This window comes from Mauremys reevesii, linkage group 15 (assembly GCF_016161935.1).
Source record: "Mauremys reevesii isolate NIE-2019 linkage group 15, ASM1616193v1, whole genome shotgun sequence".
Lineage (NCBI taxonomy): Eukaryota > Metazoa > Chordata > Testudines > Geoemydidae > Mauremys > Mauremys reevesii.
The window spans coordinates 21,382,724-21,406,357 of record NC_052637.1 but is presented as its reverse complement, the minus strand read 5'-3'; the positions used below and the strand labels follow the sequence as shown (position 1 = coordinate 21,406,357).

General features: G+C 45.3%; 1 protein-coding gene across 1 annotated transcript in view; it reads left to right on the top strand.

The window, feature by feature from the left end:
* SHISA6 (shisa family member 6) overlaps positions 1-23,634 on the top strand; it is a 368,918-nt gene that overhangs the window by 53,084 nt on the left and 292,200 nt on the right. Inside the window, exon 3 of the mRNA XM_039502346.1 lies at positions 19,604-19,699. Within this exon, the coding sequence (XP_039358280.1) occupies positions 19,604-19,699 (96 nt within the window). The remainder of the gene's footprint in view (positions 1-19,603; positions 19,700-23,634) is intronic.

Genomic DNA, 23,634 nt, shown 5'->3' with positions numbered 1-23,634 from the left:
GAAGCCTCGTAAATCACAAGGAGAAAGAAGAACAGGAGGTCACCTGGGTGAAAATAAGAGAAAATTCCTGTACCAATTAAAAGAACTTGAAAGCCAACAACCCCGGGGATTGATTACCTGAGTGTGGTGAAGGAAAGTGCCAGATGTGCTTTGCTAGGTGGCAGTCATTGCACAAAGGTGTCATTCTGGTGTCATAGTGAGTGATGTACCATTGGTTAACACATACACAGATGTAATTGCAAGTGGCAGGGGGGATGGTGTGTGCTTATGACCAAATTGTGATTGAAAAAAATCCAGAGTTGTGTGTTATATTGTCTCCTTTTAGTGTTCAAATGGAGCCACATTTTCACAGGGGCCTTGAGCCGGCCTCCCAGACAATGCAAGGGTCAGTTCCTGCCGCAAATGGCATTTGCACAAGCAGCATCCAGACACTTATTATGCATGTGATGATGCAGTAGTGCGCTTGTGTGGGAACTGAAACACTAACCAGATCCTCCCTTGGGGTCAATCAGCAGAACGCCACTGACTTCAGTGGATCTGCACCAGGTGAGGACCTGAACCTAAACATTTTGGACACGGTTTTAAGGAGATCTTTGGAGAACAGAGCCTATAGTGTATGTAACTCACTAGGGCCAGAACTGAGCTGCCATCTGGCTGTATTCCACAGCTCTGGTTTCATTACAAAGTTGTGTTTTCTCACTAGAACAAAATACAGCCTTCAGAGTGCACCTGGGACATCCAGGAGCATTTTGAGGCTAGCAATTAATACACAGTCTCACGGATCATGTGCCTTCATACTCTCCTTTCCCTACTGAACATGCACAGAACTCCCTAGAGGAGAATAGGCCATCAGAGCCAAGGTCTGCTGTGCCCTGCTGGGAGTGAAATACAGTCTGGGATTGTGTCTAGAAGACATCTGAAAAACTCTGACAATACTGAATCAACTCCCTTTCAGGCATGTGAATATCAAGGAGTGTTTGTTTATAACCCGAATGTCCCTGTGTTCTAGATATAGACAAGTACGCCTTGGTTTCCTCCTTTCTGCTGCAGAAACCAGCCCTTTTCTTCCCTTCTTCTAATACCCTTTAAGTATGTGCAGTGTGTTTAGCCTCCTCTTTGCCCTTAATCACTCCTCCCAACCTATATAATTAAATTCCATCAGGTATTGCATCTAATTTTTGAGGAGCTCCCAGAGAACAAAGGTACAGGCACACAGAGCAAATTAATTAGAAGGGGAATATTAAATCCTCTCCGAATTAGATCATCAGCAAATCTCTGAGAGAACAAAGTTAGTCTCTCAAGTTATTACCCTACTCAGTTCCTGGTGGAAGATGTTAAACATACAGCTTTCCTACACAAAGCATCACTGGAGAGCAGACTAGGTTTGCAGCACCACAAGCTGAAAATCAGTTGGAGGCACATTTTCAAAGCGTAGCACCAGGAATTAGCTACTGCATGTCTCTCATTAACAGCCGCACAAGCTGTTCGGCTGAATCACTGCTTAGCATTTTGGAAATGTCCCCCTCCATGTCCCGGCAGATCTAACCTCCCCAGAAAGGGAGCATTGGAGGAGTGCGGAGCTCTGCATGCTGCGGAGTTGTGTTTACCAACATCCCTTCCAGCAGTGGAGATCTCTGTGAGTAAGCGCTGGAATTATCATATAAAACCAGATCAAATACCCAGGAGTCACTTTTAAAAAGCATTTAAACAAGTAAACAGCATCAGCACAATTTGCGGCTACTTCTACCATCTTAAGATGCAAGCTCAACGATGGGTCCTGAGGTTATATATCAAAACAGACATGTTAGAAACTACTGCATATACAATCCATGATGGTATGTGAAAATATCCCAGTTTCCTGATACAGCCCCAAGGAACAGCAGCACAGGGAGTAGTTCAATAGCTTATAGATACGCTTGCAGTACAGAATACTGTCTCTTTACGGCTCAGAGACACTAGAAAGAAACAGAAAGCTGGGAGACTAGGAGCTTCAGATGAGATTGAGACTGTTTAAACTCTGTTTTGTTAATTCATTTAAAAGACTGTTTTCACACCAGCTTAATGTGTCCTGCCTCCATACGTGGCACAGACATCCAGGTAGAATGCACCTGCTGTTATGCCAAACATTCCTCCAGGGAGAATGCCCCTACTGTGCTTATGAACTTCCCACATACATCCAAATGGGATGTGCTAGCTGTGCCGCTGGCTACTCGAGATCTGTCCATGTGAACACCCCTTGTGCTGTGGGATGTACCAGCTCTACCCATGATTTCAAAGGAACATTATTGATGACAGCACTGCAGCAGGTGTGACGGAGGACCAGCAATGGAGAGATGAATAAAGAGACAACTTTAGATTGCAGCGTTTGACTTTGTTTCTCCTGGGGAGGGGAAGAGCAGCTGTGGGGAGGAGACATAGATTTTAGTTGGTTACTCAGTGTCACTGCACAGGTGCAGAGAGCTAGGCAGGACAATTCAGTTAGAAGGACCCAGAAACATCCAGAACAGGGTGTGGCAGTTACTAGACATGCTCAATAGCTGTTTCTGAAGCTGTGTAGGAAGTTTGCATTGTGGGCAACCCATGTGGCAAGTCATATTCAAGCCACCCTCTGAGAGCTGAGCCAATCAGAACATGGGAGGGGAGGGAAGGAAGGTTATAAACAGAGAGTTGGAAACAGCCCAGTGGACTTAGCAGCTGATCAATGCAGGAGCAAGAATTGTGTTTGCTGTGAGGTGTGGATCCCAATCCCTGCACCATTTTGGACACCGGCTACAGATTTCTGTTTCACCAGCAACTGTGGTGAACAGCCGTCTGTTAACCCAAGGACTAGAATGCTGCTAGCTGGGGAGATCCCCAGGCTTTGCTGACAGGGTTCTGAAGGACTGGAACACTAACATTTCTCAGTCTCTGGAGAGTCCAGGTGACACAGACTCCATACTACGACCACTCTATAGAGAAAGAGAAACCATCTCAGAGAGAAGATCGGAAGGGAATGAATTTTGGTGTGTGAGCTGAAGTATAGAAAATGTTACGTTGAAACCTTGTGTGAATGTTTGTAACAGAAACAGAAGGTGAAACATTTGATTAAAGAACCCCAGTGGATTTACAGTATAATATTTTGGTGTAGAAGTTATTCACAGTGTTCAATACTGTGTACTATTTACAATGTGTTTTGTGTGCATTAAATGTTTGTTTGAGAAAGTGTATAGTGCTCTCGCTTTGAAAAGTTGGGTGCTATTACCATCCATTTATCAGGATTTGACACACAATAGCCCTGAGATTTAACTCTGTGCAACATTTTTTGGAAAGCCCTGGAAAGGCAGAACTCAGGCCTGTGGTTTGGCAAAGAGTGAAGCTGAGATACAGGAAGAAGGGGAATATAGAATTATACAGGATATTGCCTGAGCGTCGTCCCCCTCCCCACACATTACTTTAACATGCCATAAAGATCCAAGAACTAAAGAGAAAGACACTAAGATTGTAAATGAGATAATCAGCTGTAGGATTCCAAATGGGGAGGCAATGTGGAGCTCAGAGACTTAGCTGCCCAGATCCATTCTGAGTGCCAAGGGGTAATTTGAATTGCAGTGCATCTAAAATTCTTCCAGTATAATCGTCTCCCTGCCCACTTAGAATTGCTGATTTAAAGTGTATCAAAGACATGCACAAAACTAGTTTTCACTTAGTTGTTTTTTGCGAGATGTCAAGACATGGAAGTAAAGGTCCAAAGTGCACGTTCAGTCCATGAGATGTTCAACCCGAATTCCATACCATAAAGGTTGGCTCATTTGAAGATCAACGAACCCACTGACCCTTTGGAGGTTTCCCAGTCTCACAGGAATTAGTAACTGGTGTGTTCAGCTCCTTTTTGCAAAGGGGTTTCTCTAGCACAGACTTTCCCAATGATTGATGAAGACCTTGCTGATAACAGGGTGCTTGGCTCCTCCTCGCTTCTCGCTGCTACCCCTGTGTGTGTATAGTGAATACTTTCCTAATGTTACTTTGCTGTGTAAGCAGTTGCTGCAGTTGCCATAAGGGATATTATGAGATTGTTCACAGGAGGGGAGGTGCTCTCATGACAAACAGGATGGGAAGCGACTGCATGGCTGTGAATGGAAGGGTTAGTATCCACTGGACACCCTATGTAGTAAAATGTGCTCCATGCTATAAAAAACGTTGAGCGCCCCAGCGCATGCCTACATCCAGTCATTTGCTGGCATTACAATGTCTAGGAGTTTGTATAGCCCCTGAAGAACCTTAATAGTGTTGGGTCAGTAGCTCCAGTGAGGACACCTTTCCTAACCAGGAGGCCATCTAGGTATGTGTTTAACTTTGAGCTAATGCTTATGTCCTATTGACATCTTCCTTTCCTAGCAACACAGTATGGTCCAAAACTTGATGAGAATGGAAATCAGTAATCATAGAATATCAGGGTTGGAAGGGACCTCAGGAGGTCATCTAGTCCAACCCCCTGCTCAAAGCAGGACCAACCCCAACTAAATCATCCCAGCCAGGGCTTCGTCAAGCTGGGCCTTAAAAACCTCTAAGGATGGAGATTCTATCACTTCCCTAGGTAACCCATTCCAGTGCTTCACCACCCTCCTAGTGAAAAAGTTTTTCCTAATATCCAACCTAGACCTCCCCCACTGCAACGTGTGACCATTGCTCCTTGTTCTAGTCAGGATGGGGAAGAACAGAACAAGATGAGGAGGACATGTAAGTGGTGAATGGAGTTGTAAGGATAGTAGTGACTTGTATGTGGTGACTGTACCTTTAAGGTCTGGAATATGCAGTGTATGAGAGCTCAAGAAACTTACCTATGCCCTGCAGTTTCAGTTGGAATCACCAAACTAAACCCAAAAATGAAGTAAGACTAGATGGAGCTTTTAGATAAGAGACTTGCTCACTGGGCTACCTCAGTTTATTGTTGCTTTATTTTTCTGTTGTTGTTGTTGTGATCCAGTTAACATCATTGTAGTTAATTAAAGGTCTGTTTGGCTTATTGGATTTCCAGGGACTAAGAGACAGATTTATAGACAAACTGATCCCAAACAAATGTGGTTGGCCATGAATTTTTAAGTCGAAGTTGGGGCCCTTGGAGGTAAATCTAGATTCTGTCATTGACTCCCTGCTGGATTTGGTATACAACTCTGGGTAGAAGCAGCATTTAAACCACCTTGCTCCGGGAATGAGCCCTTCGATAGGATAACTTGCTTTGTCCCAGTGTTAATCACCTACATTGATTGTGCAAAGAGGAGTGGTGGCAAGGATGGATCAGTGATCAATGGATCCAGGGATGAGCACGCAGAGGATCGCCTTGCTGTTTTACCAACATGAACAAGTATGGGACTGATGTAAAAGGGAGCATTGCCAGCCAGTGTTTCCCTGCTTGGTGTTCTGAACAGAATGTGTGCACCTTGGAGATGTACAGTTCCCCCAGGAAGGTGGGAGAGAAGGAAGTAATAGAACCGGTTAAGCTGGTTCCTGTAGGTGGCTGAGGGAGCACCTTTCTTGTGGAGGAGAGGCTCCTTCCTCCCAGAGCCAGTAATTGTTTTGGCACAAATGCCCGAGGATAAAATGTGTGGAATTTATGAAAATGAAATAAATACATCAGCAAAGGGACTTTTCTTTTGCTGGCTCTAAAACAGATTTTTCTCTGACAGAAATCTTTACTGACCTGTCTGCCTGGCAGCGCAGGATGTTCTTCAGCACTGGCTTGGAAATCATGGCTGGGAGAATTTAAATGTATTTGTGACCAGTCTGCCAATGCTAGATACCATGGGGCAGATCCCCAGCCATTGATAACATTTCATTATCCCTACATCTGAAACTTAAATTAATGTTAACCATAATGACCAAAATGTTCACACTGGGATGGTCAATCACAACCAGGTAAATGAGGCCGGGCTCATTCTGTGTCTTCCTCCGACTCACCAGTAGATGGCAGCAGAGAGCTTCTTCCCCTATGGAACTTGTGGCCGTATGGGGTTCTGACACTGCTCTGGGCTTCCTCCTGTTTACCAACAGGTGGGAGCAGTGAGCTGCCTTCCCTCTATCCCTCTAGAGCAGGGGTCGGCAATCTTTCAGAAGTGATGTGCCGAGTCTTCATTTATTCACTCTAATTTAAGGTTTCGCGTGCCAGTAATACATTTAAACGTTTTTAGAAGGTCTCTTTCTATAAATCTATAATCTATAACTAAACTATTATTGTATGTAAAGTAAATAAGGTTTTTAAATTTTTGAAGAAGCTTCATTTAAAACTAAATTAAAATGAAGAGCCCTTGGACCGGTAGTCAGGACCTGGGCAGTGTGAGTGCCACTGAAAATCAGCTTGCGTGCCGCCTTCGGCACCCGTGCCATAGGTTGCCTACCCCTGCTCTAGAGCTTCAGATCACAATATAGATAGATTAGATTAGATGAGTATGTGTGGAGATAGATGGGATAGGGTGACCAGACAGGAAGTGTGAAAAATTGGAACAGGAGGTGGGGGGTAATAGCTCCTATAGAAGAAAATGCCCCAAATATTGGGACTGTCCCTATAAAATAGGGACATCTGGTCACCCTAGTATGGGGATCGATAGGATGATGGGTGTTTGGGGAGATGGATAGATAGGAAGAGAGAGAGAGAGACAGAGAGAGAGAGCTACGGTGTGGATGGGGGATAGATTAGATTAGATTTTGTATGGGGATAGATGAGTGTGTATGAGGATAGATAGGATGTTGGCTGTGGGGGGGCATGGCTGGCTGGCTGGATAGATAGATAGATGATAGGTGTGTATGTGGATAGATAGATGCATGGATGATGGGTTTGTATAGGAATGGATAGACAGATAAATAGGTGTGTATGGGGATAGATGGATGAATTGATTCCAGATGTGTACAGGGATGGGTGGACGGATGAATAGATGCCAGGTGTGTACAGGGATGGATGGATGCTGGGTGTGTACAGGGATGGATGGATGGATGAATGGATGCTGGGTGTGCATGGGGATAGATAGATGATGGATGTGTATGGGGATGGATGAATGGATGCCGGGTGTATACAGGGATGGATGGAAGGATGGACGAGTGGATGCTGGGTGTGCATGGGGTTAGATAGATGATGGGTGTGTATGGGGATGGATACGATGGATGGATGGATCTTCATCGGTATATGCACAGTGTGCCCAGCCAGGTGGAGAGCCAGTAGCCCGCCATCAAAAAATAACTCAGTGGGCACTCAACAATTATATGTGACACAGTCTGAAGTTGACCGCAGCTGGGTCGCGGGTCATTAGAAAAAACCCATTTAAAGAGATTGGCCACACAGTTGTCATTTCTGGTTCAGAGATGACCACAGGTGCCTTGGCAGATCAAAACCTGGTGAACAGATGGTTGGGTCAGTGACTAGAGAGTGATTAACAACTGTCATCATTGACCACTTGTGCCAAGCAGATTCCACTGGCATGTCCTGTGGTGGCATAAATGACCATAAGGGCATCCAGAAGACAGGTGAGCTTGTGGGTAGTCAAAGAGGTCTGTTTGGGGATAGAGGATGGGTGTATATGGGGATAAAAAATCATGAGCTTGGCCCAAAAGATCCCGAGATTTTTAAAGAAGATGATACTGTGTTTCTGGTCTGTCTTTTGGCTGCTGAACTCCCACCCCCAGTGTGTGAGTCACCATTAGTGTTGCCCTCCCCTACCTGCAAAATTTGCAGATGATACAAAACTACTCAAGATAGTTTTAGTTCCAGGCAGACAGCTAAGAGCTACAAAAGGATCTCACAGAACTGGGTGACTGTGTAACGAAATGGCAGATGAAGTTCAATGTTGATAAATGCAAAGTAATGCACATTGGAAAACAATCTCAACTCTACATATAAAATGATGGAGTCTAAATTAGCTGTTACCACTCAAGAAAGAGATCTTGGAGTCATTGTGGATAGTTCTCTGAAAACATCCACTCAATGTGCAGCGGCAGTCAAAAAAGCAGACAGAATTTTGGGAATCATTAAAAAAGGGATACATAATAAGACAGAAAATATCATATTGCCTCTTTATAAATCCGTGGTAAGCCCACATTCAGATCTGGTTGCCCTATCTCAAAAAAAGATATATCGGAATTGGAAAAGGTACAGAAAACGGCAACAGAAATTATTAGGGGTATGGAACAGCTTCCGTTTGAGGAGATATTAATAAGATTAGGACTTTTCAGCTTGGAAAAGAGATGACTAAGGGGGGATATGATTGAGGTCTATAAAATCATGACTGGTGTGGAGAAAGTAAATAAGGAAGTGTTATTTACTCCTTCTCATAACACAAGAACTAGGGGTCACCAAATGATATTAATAGGCAGCAGGTTTAAAACAAGCAAAAGGAAGTATTTCTTCACACAGCGCTCAGTCAGCCTGTGGAACTCTTTGCCAGAGGGTGTTGTGAAAGCCAAAACTATAACAGGGTTCAAAAAGAACTAGATAAATTCATGGAGGATAGGTTCATCAATGGCTATTAGCTAGGATGGGCAGGGATGGTGTCCCTAGCCCAGGTGTGGGCAAACTACGGTACGTGGGCCACATCCGGCCTGCCAGCTGATTTAATCTGGCCCTTGAGCTCCCTCTGGGGAGTGGAATCTGGGGCTTGCCCCACTCCCATGTTCCAGCTGGGAAGTGGGGTCGGGGGCCGCTCTGCATGCGTGTGTTGCAGCTCCCGGTAGCAGTCGCATGTCCCACCTCCAGCTGCTATGTCTAGGGGCAGCCAGGGGGTTCTGCGCACTTCCCAATCTACAGGTGTCGCCCCTGCTGCTCCCATTGGCCAGGAACGGCAGCCAATGGGAGCTGCATGGATGGCGCATGTGGACAGGCGCACAGAGCCGCCTGGCTGCACCTCTGCATAGGAGCCGGAGGGGGGACATGCCGCTGCTTCTGGGAGCTGTTTGAGGTAAGCGCTGCCTGAAGCCTGCACCCCTTACCCTTTCCCATGCCTCAACCCCCTGTCCCAGCCCTGATTCCCCTCCTGCCCTCTGAACCCCTCAATCCCAGCCTGCAGCACCTTCCTGCACCTCAAACCCATCATTCCCAGCCCACCCCAGAGCCCGCACCCCCAGCTGGACCCTGCACCCCCACCCCTGCACCCCAATCCCCTTCCTCAGCCTGGATCCCCCACCCACACCCTGAACTCCTCATTTCTGGCCCAACCCTGCACCCACAGCCCCACACACACACCCCGTACCCCTGCCCCACCCCTGATCCCCCTCCTGCCCTCTGAACCCCTCAGTCCCAGCCTAAAGCACACTCCTACACCTCAAATCCATCATCTCCAGCCCCACCCCAGAGCCCACACCTCCAGCCAGAGCCCTCACCCTCTCCTATACCCGAACCCCAATTTCATGAGCATTCATGGCCTGCCATACAATTTCCATATCCAGATGTGGCCCTCGGGCCAAAAAGTCTGTCCACCCATGCCCTAGCCTCTATTTGCCAGCAGCTGGGAATAGGTGACAGGGGATGGATCACTCGATGATTACGTGTTCTGTTCATTCCCCCTGGGGCACCTGGCATTGGCCACTGTCAGAAGACAGGATATTGGGTTAGATGGGCCTTTGGTCTGACCTAGTATGACCGTTCTTATTTTCTTATGATGGCTATGTATGCTTATGGATGGATAGATAGATGATGATGGGTGTGTATGAGGATGGATAGATACTTATCTCATGTAAAAGTTTCTTTCATTGTAAGAGATATTAATGGTTCCAAAAGTATTTTCCATTTGGAATACAAGGAAGCTCTCTTGCACCAGGTCTCTTTCAAAAAGGAAAGATGGATAGATAAGCCACTTATGCAACTGTTGTTTTCCACTTTTAGCAGTTTACCATTCCTACATAATACAGACAATGTTTAATTGATATATTTTGTTTATCACTAGAGATAACCTTTGTTGAGCCAGAGTTTAAGACAGTCCAGCTCCCCCTTTGCAGATACACACTGCATCCACAAAATTTGTGGTCACATTTTCTATGAGGAATTCAATTATGTGTGCATTTGACATCTGCAGTTCAGCTGCAGGCACAGATCAGACTAGTTTTGCATAATTACGCAAATTTGTGCCGTAATTCATGTCTGCAGAATGGGTTGGACCTTAAGAAAAATCATAGCTCTAGAAAACCTAGCCATATCTGAGTAAAGAACAGGACTCATTTTGATCACATTTTAATATAACACAGTGTTCCTAGATGTTCAGTCAAGTTTATATAAGTAGTGGAAGGATTTGTTTTCCTGCAGTGGTATTTCGCTTGAAGTTATTAAAAGCTAAGAACAGCTGTTTTGACCTAGGAAACTTTTTAGTGGGACAAACAAGCACGGGTGAAGCAACTCATGACAAAATTGAGGTGAGCAGCTTGGGCAGTTGCATTAATTTGAGTTTTACATTCCAACCTCTTCTTGGTGACATAATTGATGAATGTTTTTACCACGGAGGCCCTCTAAGTACAAATTGCACTCTAATAGAATTTCAGTAGGAGTTAGCCACCTAATTCCATTAGAGGCCTTTGAAAATCCTAGCCTAGAAAATCCGATAGAACGCAACGTGCATGACACCAATTGGGTGCTAGAAGAACTAAATAGGGATCTATAGACATTACTATAAAACCCATAGAATGTAATTGTGAATGAGATCCTTGCTATAGAACTTGTAAAGCAACGTGTGGATACTTTTATCCTAAATTCTCTAGACTGGTATAAAACTGTTCTCAATCTCTATTAAATGGCCACAAGGGGATATTGTACAGTAAATGCGAAGGTGAGATTATTACAAGACCTGGCCAGACCATTGATGGTTCACAAGTCTCACCTGCTGCATTGGAGGCTTCGGTTCCATTTCTGGCCAATTCAAAGAGACATGAATTGGGTTATGCCAAATAAGGAGATGAACTTTTTCTCAAACATCTGGGGTTCTCTGAGCAAGTCTGATGGGAAGGAAAATGCAGAGACAGATAGGAATTGTGCAACTAAACCAGGCACTGCTTGAAGTACAAACTGTAATCGTACAGTCTGAGCGCCTCCATGTCAACTTACTTTGGAATTTGATGTATAGAGGGTTGCATAAGAGGGATTAATGCATCATTAGTGTTTGTACAACTTAGTGCTCCAGGATTGGTCTTGACACAAAACCTCCCTACACTTCCGGTCAGCAAGTTGTGCATGTTCTATAATCCAATACTATACTGCAGCAGGGAAGGGGCCATAATGCCATGCTTGCAACTGGCAGACGCACTCAAGCCATCTCCCCCTCAAATTAAAAGGGAATCATTGAGTTTCAGGCCAACTCAGGCTCCTAAGTCACACATGCACCTTTGAACATTTTACCCCAAGTCTGTTGACCCTCAGAGTGTGCTGCAAGACACACCTGCATAGGCCAGGGGCTGCAGAGTCAGGCTTTTGGGAGATACCAGGCCTGGTGGGGAAGAGGAGCTGGCTGTTCTGCAGGCCATCTCATGTGGTTTTCACAAGGTACAGCAGGAGCCTCTGTAGATGACCCTTATTATTTTTGGTATAAATCTAATACTAATTATATACTTGATACTTAATCTGATTATGAGTCCCCCTTGTGTCTAATGAGAGGAACAATAGCCTAAGGGAAATGTTACTAAGATCATGACCATGAAACCTTGCCCAGGTTTGATGTTACTTTCCACGGTTTTTCTGGCTTGCAACAAAATCTTGCTGGTGTCAGGAATGTTTACAAGCTCTGCACTAGCTCACGTAACCCATTGCAGTGAATCTGGCTTGCGCGGGGTGTGCTGCATGTGGCCGTGGCTTTGGCACTGGTTCTAGCTTGGACCTGCAGGAACCTTTTGTCACAAAACCCGGTGCCAGGGAAGAGCCATGTTGCCATCGCATTTGACTTTCTCATGAATCTGGCAATATTTGGCTTTTTTCGTAATGCCCAGGTAATGTGAGTATTCTAGCTTTCAGTGAAAGCAAGCAGCTGGCTGTAGAGAATTGCTAGCATGCTCTCTAAATGTTCAGAAAACAGAAGGCAAATACCTTTCCTCCCCCACCCACAAAAAAAAAAAAGACTTTATCAAAAACAACAGCTCTCCTGATTTCCAGGTCAGTCTCATGATTGTGGGGACCTGACTCAAGCTTTTGGGTGTAGAGAGTGCTGGAGAGCTCCCTGCCTTCAGGCTCTGTGCTGAACCCAAAGCTAAGCTCAGGTCAGGGAGTTTGTGGTGAGCCTGTGCTGAGTTTGTGCCAAGTTATAGGCCTGATTTTCAGAGGCGCTAGGCACCTTCAACTCCAGGTTAAGTCAGTGCTAGATACAGGTCCACAGCACCACTGAAAATCAGGTCCTTAGGTCACTGTTTCTGCTGAGCCCTGCACCTCTACTCCAGCCAGGCCAGGCCCCTGGACACAGTCCCTGTTGGCAGTCCATGGGAAAGGCCAGGCTGGCAGGGCTGCTCTGTCTCTCCAGCTCAGACCCCAAATTCTATCTTGTTTCATGAGAATCACAAAGGCCTTGAACCATCAGGATCTGTGCCTATAGGACAACCCCCCACATGCTGTGCGGGGAGGGATAGCTCACTGATTTGAGCATTTGCCTGCTAAATCCACGGTTGTGAGTTCAATCTCTGAGGGGGCCACTTAGGGATCTGGGGCAAAAAATCAGTACTTGGTCCTGCTAGTGAAGGCAGGGGGCTGGACTCAATGACCTTTCAGGCTCCCTTCCAGTTCTATGAGATAAGTAGATCTCCATATTAAATTAATGCCCACAGGGAACTGGGTAGAGGGTGCTGTGCGGGTGGCTGCCCAAGCCCCATCTCTATGACCATGGCTGGGCTGAGGTTGGAGACAAGGCTGTAGTAGGGCCTTTATGGTGAGGGGAGACCTATGGGAGGTGGGGATTTGAGGGAGGAAAGAGGAAGCAGAGGGGAGTGGGCAAAAACTCAGGTTCAAGGGAGGAGGCAGGATAGGGAAGCTCAAGGGGGAGGTAAAGATGGAAGAAATTGTTGAGAGAGTTTATGCAGATATGGTCATTCATATTCACAGAGTATGTGAATTAGGGCAAACACTCAGTATTCCTGAAGCTGCCTTGCAGTCTTACCAGTGTAATTTAGATTAGGGGAAAAGTGCAGCACCTCCAGGTTTGTGCACTGGGAAGTGAGTGTTGACAATAACATCCCCAGTATCAAGGGCAGGGATATGAAATGTTGCCAAGCTCCCTAGCCTACCCTGAATTCTTCCTGGTTCTTTGTTGCTGCATTTCCATGCATGGGATCTGCACAGCAATCTTGGAACAAATGCCATTAAACTTGGAGAAATACCCTTATTGTGCCTTTCTGATAGAAAATTTTAGAAATGCACAGCTGCCTTCTGTGTGATCCCTCTGGGGCACCTTGTTATCATTGTAATCTCTGGTAATCTACCTCCCATGCTGTGGTAAAATAGCAATGTCTGACCTGACTATAAACAAGTCCCTGCAGGAGGATAGCCTTTAGCCAGGAGCCCTGTTTAATGCTGGCCAATTACTGCAGCTACTTTCCACAAACAGGGATGATTCGTGGTGGTCAGCTGCAATAACTGTTTTGCCAGGGTGCTCGACCAGAGAATTATTTTATTTTGCTCTGTGAGTTGCACCTCTCCTTACCTTCAGAGATCATTACATTTGATTGACAAGATAAACAGATGTCATTTCTCAGTTCCAAGGGAATGCATAGCATTTTTCTGTGCATCTAACAAACCCCTTAGAATTCTCTGTGCTCTTGACATACTTTGTCTCCGGTCACTGAAATGTTTAAAATTGCCCAGCGAGAAGACTCCAGCAGAAATGAGATGCACCAGGGATGGGCTTCATCTTTATTTCCTAAGCCGCCCCCCCCCTCAACATTTTGCTCTTCCAAGATGTATGTGAGAATGATGTTTTCACTGAACAATTTGGAGCCTGATGCTCATTCCTATTTTTATACTTTTTTTAGGGAATCATATATACAGTGGGATGTAATTCCAACATGTATCACCCAAATGCCTCTCTTCTATAGATGAAAGCCCGTATCCCCCTCTCCTGAGTAATGTAATCCTTATTTAGTAATAACATTTCTGAAAGGTAGATAACAGCATTTTAGTTCAGCTCTAATAATTCTGTTGTCCCAGAGCTGGAGTTGTAATTGCTATTCATAACCAAGTTCATTCTATATGCAATTTACTTAGGATGCAGTTGCAAAGAAATGTTCTGTATGGAGGGGCGGCTCTAGACATTTCACCGCCCCAAGCAAGGCGTCATGCCTCGGGGGGTGCTCTGCCGCTCGCCGGTCCCGCGGCTCCGGTGGAACTCCCGCAGGCGTGCTGCCCTCCCGGCGACTGGCAGAGCGCCCCCCGTGGCATGCTGCCCCAAGCACACGCTTGGCGTGCTGGGGCCTGGAGCCGCCCCTGTCTGTATGCCCTAAAGAGTCTGCCTTTGTTCTGTGATGAGCAAAACCACCCATCCGCTCTGCATTTCCTGGGTCCTGCATCTTAAGGGAGGGGAGTCATTCTCCTCTGTGCTTGAACTCTGTCTATTGAAGATTGCAGTAACAGAAGGGTTAACCTCCTCTCTCTCTCTCCAGTGCCACACCCTGGCCTTCCCAAGCTTGTGTGTGTGTGTGATGGAGAGAGAGGGGAGAGTGAGCCAGAGTCGAACATGGTAATCAAAAGCAGGATTGTTAGATTTTACATGAAATGAAAGAACTAGACCTTAAAGACTCAGCCTGGCTAGAGGAGTACTGTGTAACAAGTACTGTACTCCCTGTAAGGAGATCAGGCTATGTGGGTGACTGCCTTGAGTTGGAAGAAAAGTGTGCTGCAGGATTTAATAATAATAAAACCTAGCTCTTCTTCAGCATAGACCCCACAGTGCTTTACAAGTGAGGTAACCCATTTTTAAGATGGGGAAATTGAGGCACGGAGCGGCCCTATGACTTGCCCCAGGTCACCCAGCTGCAGAATCAGAAATAGAACCTGTATCTTCACAAGTACTACTGAACTGCCCTTTCCATTGGAATGCACTGCCCGCTGCTGGGGGGCAGGAGGACAACAAAGGGGGTGGCTTTCTGTGTGGAAGCTTGCTGTAGGATACAATAGTTTAAACTAAATTAGGGTGACCAGATGTCCTGATTTTATAACCACAGTCCCAATTTTGGGGTCTTTTTCTTATATAGGCTCCTATTACTCCCATCCCCATCCCGATTTTTCACACTTGGTGTCTGGTCACCCTAAAACAAATTAATTTTCTTGGGGTGGAAATGAAAAGGGGAAAATGTCCTGTGAGCAGCCCAAGGAGGCCCAGAATGCCAGACTGGAGGAACCGCACACAGTACCTGCAAACAAGGCAGCCAAAAACTTTAGTGAAGATTAGAAGTCTTTTTCAAAGAGATGCTGTAGTGGTGACTGAGCTTTATGCAGGAGTCCCTGGGTTAAGTCTCTGGCTGGTGTTATCAGGGGCGGCTCCAGGCACCAGCACAGCAAGCGCGTGCCTGGGGCGGCAAGCCGCGGGAGGCGGCCTGCCAGTCGCTGTGAGGGCGGCAGGCAGGCTGCCTTCCGTGACATTTCTGCTTGAGGTTCGCCGGTCTTGCGGTTTCGGCGATAATTCAGTGGCGGGTACACTGAAGGCGTCGGACCAGCGGATGTCCCACAGAACCACCGCCGAATCCATGTGACCGGCAGACCTCCCGGAGAAACGCCACTGAAGGCTGCCTGACTGCCATGCTTGGGGCGGCAAAAAACATAGAGCCACCCCTGGGTGTTATGCAGGAGGTCAGAATGGCCGATCACAGTGGTCATTTATGGCCTAACGCTGGATTTGGTTCAACCCAAGCCAAACATGTTTCCCATTTCTTTGGAACTGCCAGTGAGTTGAACAACCAGTTATTTGCCCAGCTCTAGTGCTCAGCTTACCTACAAAGCTGTGATTTTGTTACAAGAATGTCCCCAGCCAACCAAAGAAAGACAGACTGACAACAGAGAGAGGACAGATCGAGGTACAGGGACAGGCTCACTCTGTTCTGGTCAGAGGGGATGGGAGCGGGGTAGTTGTGTCAGGCCTATGCTCTGCCCTGTCATGGGCGGGTCAGATGCCCACAACCGGGCAGGCTGACGGGTGGGGAGGTGGAGGGGAGGACAGTTTGACAAGCAAAGGTTCACTCCTTCCCAGCACCCGGAACAGGAAGCGACCATGCCCAGGAGAGCTGGGAGATGAACCCAGGAGACACCATGGCCCAAGGCTCAAAAATCTAAGAACCCCTCAGACCAGGGGGGTCTCACAACCAATTTTTTGGTGGCCACAGCGTGTGGCCAGCAACTCTTGCTGATGGCTGCTGTGACAAATTTTCCTAAAATAATTAATTTTAGGAAAAACAAACAAATACGCACACAGACATGTCCAAATCATTGTCATTTATTTATGTAAGACTCAACAATAAAAATAATGTACAGTTATATTTTGGTGCCCCTGGCCCCCGCTGCCTCCCCCCATCCCCAGGGACCCCCCCACACACACACACCACTTGGCTCCTCAGCACCACCCAGGCCCTGCTGATCCCTCCCCATTGCCCTAAGCAGCCTCACACCCCAGGCTCATCCCACTCCTTGCCTCTTGGCCACAGCACCTGGTAAGGTCAGCCCTGCTGAAGCCCACTCCCAGAGTCCTGTGGGTGAAGAAGGGAGAGGTGGAGGGTCTGAAGTCTGACCCCAGAGTCCTGTGGACGAAGACATGTGGGGGGTGCTGAAGTCTGCCCCTGGAGCCCCTGGGCAGTGCAGGAAAATCCCCTGGTTGCTACATTTGAGAAAGGCTGCCTTAGACCTACAGCTTATAGCAGAAGATATGAAAAGGGACAGACACCAACAGTAGGCAGGGAGGGCAGGCCGTTTGGTTGTTAAAGCCAAAGATGAGGAACGCCTTGGCTTTGACAGGGAAGAAATTGCAGAAATCATAAAATTTACAGAGAAAAGGGCAAGAAGTCCCAGGGTCAGCCTGTGCTTAAAAAAAACAAACCTCTTTATTTTCCAATCAAGATTACTTAACACAATTTAAAAACCCACCTCACTCTGTCACTCCACACCACTGGAGCTGTGCAGACAGACATATCGTAAACACTCCTGGAGGAGTCTTACCCAGTAATTGCCTGTTCATGGCTGCAAACCCATAGGAGAATCTCAGAATTGCATTTTAGTTCAAGAATATCATGGCTCTGACAAAGATGGAGCCTTAATCCTGGTGGTAATGCTTCCAGGCAGTGCTTCTCCATATTTCCAACCCCTTCTGATGCCAGCTGCTGAGAGTGGTACCACACACTATGAAACCTGCTGGGTGACCAGGAGAGTTGGGAAAAATCCAACATCTTGTGGGATTTGGCATGAACATTTCTGCCTTCTTGCTGTGCCTAGCACATCAACGGAATGGCTATTTTTGTATTTCCAGTCATTGGATAATTCCTGCAATGGTGAGACACAAAATCATGTTTTGTTCAGAACTGGCCTGTTGACATTTGGAAAAATACATGTCTGTAAACAACATTTTTTTTCAGAAAAGCAGCTATTTCTGAGTAGATAACAAAATATGAAATAAGCCAGGATTTTGCCTGGTTTTTCATTTCCCTGAGTGTTTCACATACCTCTGCTTTCTCTACACTCCACATCTGTACTTCCTCGAGCTCTCGGGCCTGTAGAGAAGGGATGGAGTGAGAATGCCATTCTGTTTCAGTGTGAACCATTCCAATCAAGTGGTGATTATAAAAATGTCAGCATGAATAATAGCTGCTATGATTGTCCTGCTAGCTCTTCTCTAGGCACTTTTGAAAGTGAGAGCTCATATATCAGTAATTTTACATTAGGAGTCCATGAGAAATGACAAGAAGTGAGTGGGAATAAAGAAATACATAAAATAGACACATCATCCCATAATATATCTGTAAAGAGAAAAACTACTGGTATTTGAACTGTCCTGAGACAGGCTGCTCTTGGGGAAACATGATTTCTGTTCAAATGATGTTGTTTTGTTACCCTGGGGAACTCTCAATTTAACGCTTATGTTGCACTAAAGAGGGGATGGCAAGGGTCAGAGAACAAACTAGCAAACAGTCTTTTAATCTTCCAGTGAGTCTGCGCTATTTCATACTCTTTCACTGCCTGATCTCTGACTCAAGCTGTTTCAGAGAGGCGATGTATAAATCACAGCCATCAGTTAGATGTAATAGCATATGTGCATATTTCTTTTTTATCCCTATTTACATGAAAAATATCTCCTGTCTTAGGCACTGATAAAGTGTCAGTCATTGTTATAGCTAGACTCCAATGCATCACGAAAATGCAGACAAAAAAGAAAACTGCTGTGCCCCTCTGAACCCCGCCTCCCTCCCTTCCCACTGGCTCCAGTCTCATTTGCGACTCTGTTCAAGAAGAGGAACAGAAGAATTAATAACATGGAAAAGGGAGGCATTCACAAGCAGCTGATTTTGCTCTTGTGTCAGAGCGACACATGGGTCTCGGGGATGCACAGGCAGGATCTCTTGGTATTAAAGAGGCAGCAAATGTCAGGGGTGTGTTATTCCTGTGTGTTAACTGTCACAATTGGGTGGCAGCACCAAGGGAGTGCTTTTCAGCCAGCAAAAGCAGTAAGAAGGTGTCTGGGGACCCCCTCCTCCAATGGATGTATCATTGTCTCAGCTAGAACGAGTCAAAGCTAAGAAGCAGGTTCTCCAGCCACATCTCTAATAGGGACAGGGAAACCAATTTGGATAGTGTAGGGAGACTACAGTGTAGGGACACCTGCACTTTTATCATGAACTCTAACTAAACTCAGACTAATTCTGAGGCTATGTCTACACTACAAAGGCACAGCTGCAGTTGCTTTAGCACTTCAGTACAGACACTTATTGCAGTGTCGGGAGGGATTCCCCCATTGCTGTTTATAAGCCACCTCCCCGAAAGCCAGTAGCTAGGCTGGTGGAAAAATTTTACCATTGACCCAGCACTGTCTACACTAGGGGTTAGGTCAGGCTGGATTTTTCACATCCTGGAGAGACATAGCTATACCAGTGTCACTTTTCAGTGTAGACAAGCCTGGAAGCTCAAAATATTTGAGACCAGAAGCAGAAGCACTGATACTCATTAGGAATTGCGTATTTAGGGTTCCCCCACCTAGATGGCATCAGGAGGAATCAGAGCTGTTTCTCACAAGATTTCCAGCCCAGTTTCTCTGTCTCAAAGGTCTGGACAGTTCTGATCACTTTGGGATACCCGTCCTAATGCTGCTGAATCTTTGATCTAAAGACGGGCCTAATTCCCTAAAGTGTGGGGTGTTTGTGTCCATAGTTTTGGTTTTTGAACCTCTTCTGAGTTTCCCCTATCAGTAATTCATAAGTGTTTGTAACCCCTAGCAGCTCCAGGCACGCTGTTTTTTTCCTCTGCAATTCTGTTTGTGTTGTGTTTAGATAATTCCTGCTCTCTGAACTCTCTATGCCTCTCACATCCCCACTTGCCTTTTATTGTCTCACTATATGACGGGGCTTTGGCTCTCACTGAATTGGGGCTAATGTGGATGCATGGTGTAATGGATATGTTGAGTAATGCCTTGCTTGTTGTCATTTGCCTTGGCAGGTCACTATGGGAAGGATATTTATCGAAGTGGAGGGCCAGATCTCCATAATTTCATCTCCTCCGGGTTTGTCACGTTAGGAAGAGGACACGTGAAGGGTACAGTGGAAACAATTTTTTGCTAAATAAAAAGATTGTTTTAAATAAAAAGCTATAACTCAGAAGCTGGGTTCTAAGTGATAGGAGATAACAGTCCTGGACTGCAGTCAGTAGATTTATTCTAGCACATTTTGTTGCAGGTTAAATATTGTGCTGCTGGCAGAGTCTCTTACACCCTAGTGAGGGAAAGCAGGAGGGTGCAGCATTAGGGAATACAGACACTACTCTGAGTGTGCAATCTGACAACTTGTATTGCTTTGTGTTTTCTGGGAGCATGGATGCAAACTGACCCTCTTGCTGCTGCTTTTATCTTGGGAAGAGAAAGGTCTGTAATGCCACCCAAGGGAGTAGGTGGCACCCATTTCAAGAATGGGGATTTTTGTTTATTCAACTGATTTCCAGGTTGTGGGATTTTATTTTTGTTGTTGTTGTTTTTTGGGGGGTTGGTATTACAAATATTTTATAAAATGATTTCTTACAGGTCCACATACATATATTCTGTGTTCACATAATCTGTGATATACTGTACAAACATGAAAACACATAAATATACATATTGTGTGCTGTGTATGTTCTGTGTATATGTACTGTATATACAATCTATGTTGAAAGATAGTTGTAGCTATATTAGATAAGCAAACATATAATCCTGTTTAGGACTTATGGTGATAACAAAGCTGCAGGAGCTGGTGTTGAGTAACTTGTCACCAGAACCCCAAGGTGAATTTTCCTTTTATAACATTGTTGCATATGTCGGGGGTTTCTATAGTAGATGGTGTGAATGTTTGTTTGAACCAGTTTTGTGTTTACATTCCATATTCTAACAAAGTCACATTGGTACGTGGACAGTGGCTCATATCCCTGGGAGTGCAAAGGTGTGCCACGTCCATACTAATCTGATTTTGTTCCTTGCTGACTTATGAGACTGTTGTACATTTATATAGTCACAATGTATGTGGAGATGCTTATACAGAGCCAATGTACTATGTGTGGAGCCGTGTCCATGTGCCTGCCTGGTTGAACATGCATCCATTGTTGTTTCCGTGGATGACCACCATTAAAAGAGTTTTATTTTTCATACATTTGCTGCACTTTTTAAAATTCTCCATGAGTGTCATCCAAAGCGGTGTCAGTCCTGTAGAACTTTCAGAGAAGAAACAAATATCTGTATATTGTCTGTGTATGTCTGTGTGTATTTAAATAAAGTTTATTGAGGCTGAGGCAGCACCCATGGGACGTGTAATGCACTTCCATCCTGGGTAGAGCCCTGGCCAGGAGGAAGCAGAGGGACACACCACTAACCTTCCAGGGGAGAGGGGGCTAAAAAGGGGCAAGGAAGGACATGCAGATGGTGGGGCACATGAGGCCTCCTTCAGAAATGGGGGTTTATTGTTATTTCATATCCTACCAGGGCCTGAGCTCCCACTGATCATGATGGGATATGTGTTTCGGCTGAGATGATGAGCATGGGGAGTGCACTCAGGCTGGGGTGCAGAGCACAGAGTGGTGTGTCCAGAGCACTTGGGACTAACTGCTGGGATCCCCTGGGCAGGGCCTGGCAACATGCTCCTCCCTCTCAGACATTTTAGTTGATCTTTAATCAATTTACTGTACAATATTGTTCAGTTACTTCTATGTGTAAAATAAAATCTATCTTCCTTCCTTAACTGAAGAGGCTCAGGGGGGTCTATTCTTCCTTAGATGTGCAGATAGATGATTTATACACATCTGCTGTTGGCTTTCCTGGGAGTTCCACGCCATACATTCCCCATCAATAAGATGGGAGAATAGATGATCTATACGTAAACTATAACTGATAATCACGAAGATAGGAATATACTTTTCAACGTGGACAACTGACTTTTGTTGCTTGAAGAAAATTGCCTGCCTTAGTTGTGTATGAAGTCAATCATCTCAGTGTTCTCTATCGGTTTGCCTTGGCCTTTGGGATTCATTTTAAACTGTCTACATGTTTTTATCACATTTAAATGGTATTTCAGTGTGGTTAACTTTTAAGGGCAAACTTTCAAGTTTGCACACCACTGATTTGTCTTAAAAAGTGCATGCACTGATTGCACATGCAAACTGCCATATTTGCATGTATAAATCAATAAGTGGGCACATAAGTGTCTGTGTGTGACATTATCTATTTGCAGCCATAATTGTCTGTCTGTGCTCTGAATACAGGATTTTTTGGATGCAACAGGTAGGTGTGACTTAGAAGCATTTTCAGTGGTACTTGTGCTCAAGTCACTTAGGAGCTTTTGAAAATCCTTCCAGGCATATCTGCTGCACTCTTGTTTGAAAATTTCCTGTTGGCTGTAATTGTCAGAATAATTATACTTGTAGACAAAAGAGACTATGTCCCAGCAAGCATGCTGTAGGTTTGAGAGATTTGCTTCCAAATTTGAAAGTGTCCGATACAATTCTTCTTTGTAGAAATACAGCTTCATGTTGAGGCTTCATCATGGGTGATTTCCAATGTGTGAGGTGACTGCACTACCTCACCCTCTATTAACCCGACAGCTTTCTCTTGCCCCATTTATTATGGTATCATGAAAGCAGCTTCTGTCTCTGGTTTGAACAAAGCCTCGGAAAGTGCATCTTAATATTTCTTTGCACTAGGAGACACATTTTCTATGTTTTCTCAACTGTCTCCTGTGCTATGGCAGCACTCCAAGTGCTGAATAATATTTTAGAATTAGGCTATTTTGGGAAGGAGATGGGGATGTGAGACATGGCAAAGCACCATGGATACCACATCAGTGAATTCAAGTGCCTGACACTCACAAGTTCCTGGGAGATTTTGATTTATGATTCTTGTATGACACTCTGCTGGGTGATGCATCACTGCCTGACACTAAAGTCTATAAAATCACTATACAATGTATTCTCCAAACCAGGGGAAAGGCCTCTACACTCAGTCAAGTGCAGAGGATCGGGGGACACATCCAAAGTTTTCAAATCATAGAACTTCTTATTGGTGAGGTATAATCTCTTCTTTGATCTCCTTCCTCAATCAGCCAACTACCCAATGAAACAAAGAAAGGGCCACTGAGTAGTAGAACTTGTCAGATCTCAACTAATGTATTATACACATGTTCTTTTGCTTACATTTTCTCTCTTGAATTGGGAGCTCTGTGGTTTTGATTGTACCAGATAATAGCCGCTTGAGGATATCCCAATTCCCAGGACAGATTCCATTCATCCTGCTCTGCTGAGGTATGGCAGGTCTTTGCTTTACCGGATGTGTTGAGCCATGGGGAGGCAAAATATGGACTGATAACCTTAGATAATGGACACACCCTGAAATGTAGCCCTGCAAACCTGACAAGTGGGTTCCAATATTCACTGATTCTCAATGACGCCAAATCAGATTTTCTCAGTTTCCAGGTAAAAGCGTGTTATTTCCAGACCCACAAGCTCAGCCTGGGCTCTGAGTCAGCCTGGGCTTTTCTGATCTTGCTCATCATTGCCTGAAATGAAGATTCTGCACCCCAAAATATAACCTCAGTTTACACCAGAGCAATACCTTTCTCCCCTTTGGCACCTGTGTACCATAATTAGTTTTAAGTGGGTTTGTGCAGGTGTCACTAGTTACATCATCTGAAGATGCTAGGACTTCACAGGGATAGCTGATGAAATTTGACCTCCAGAACATCTGTTACTAGTGATGATGAGAAATAAAGAACCCAGCTTGCCTCTCAGATCCCAGAATGAGTTTGTGGGGCTGATACTTTTAAACTGAGCACAACAGACCTGGGAGCAATGAGGCACAGTGGATGTGGAGTCCTATGATGACATTATTACAGAGTCACATTTTAGGGTAGAAGTGTACTTTTACCGGAGTTTTCTTTGACCTTGTCAGTTCAAGCCAGACCCTCAATGGGAAACAATGCCTGGTACCAAATCAGAAAATCACACACAGACATGTA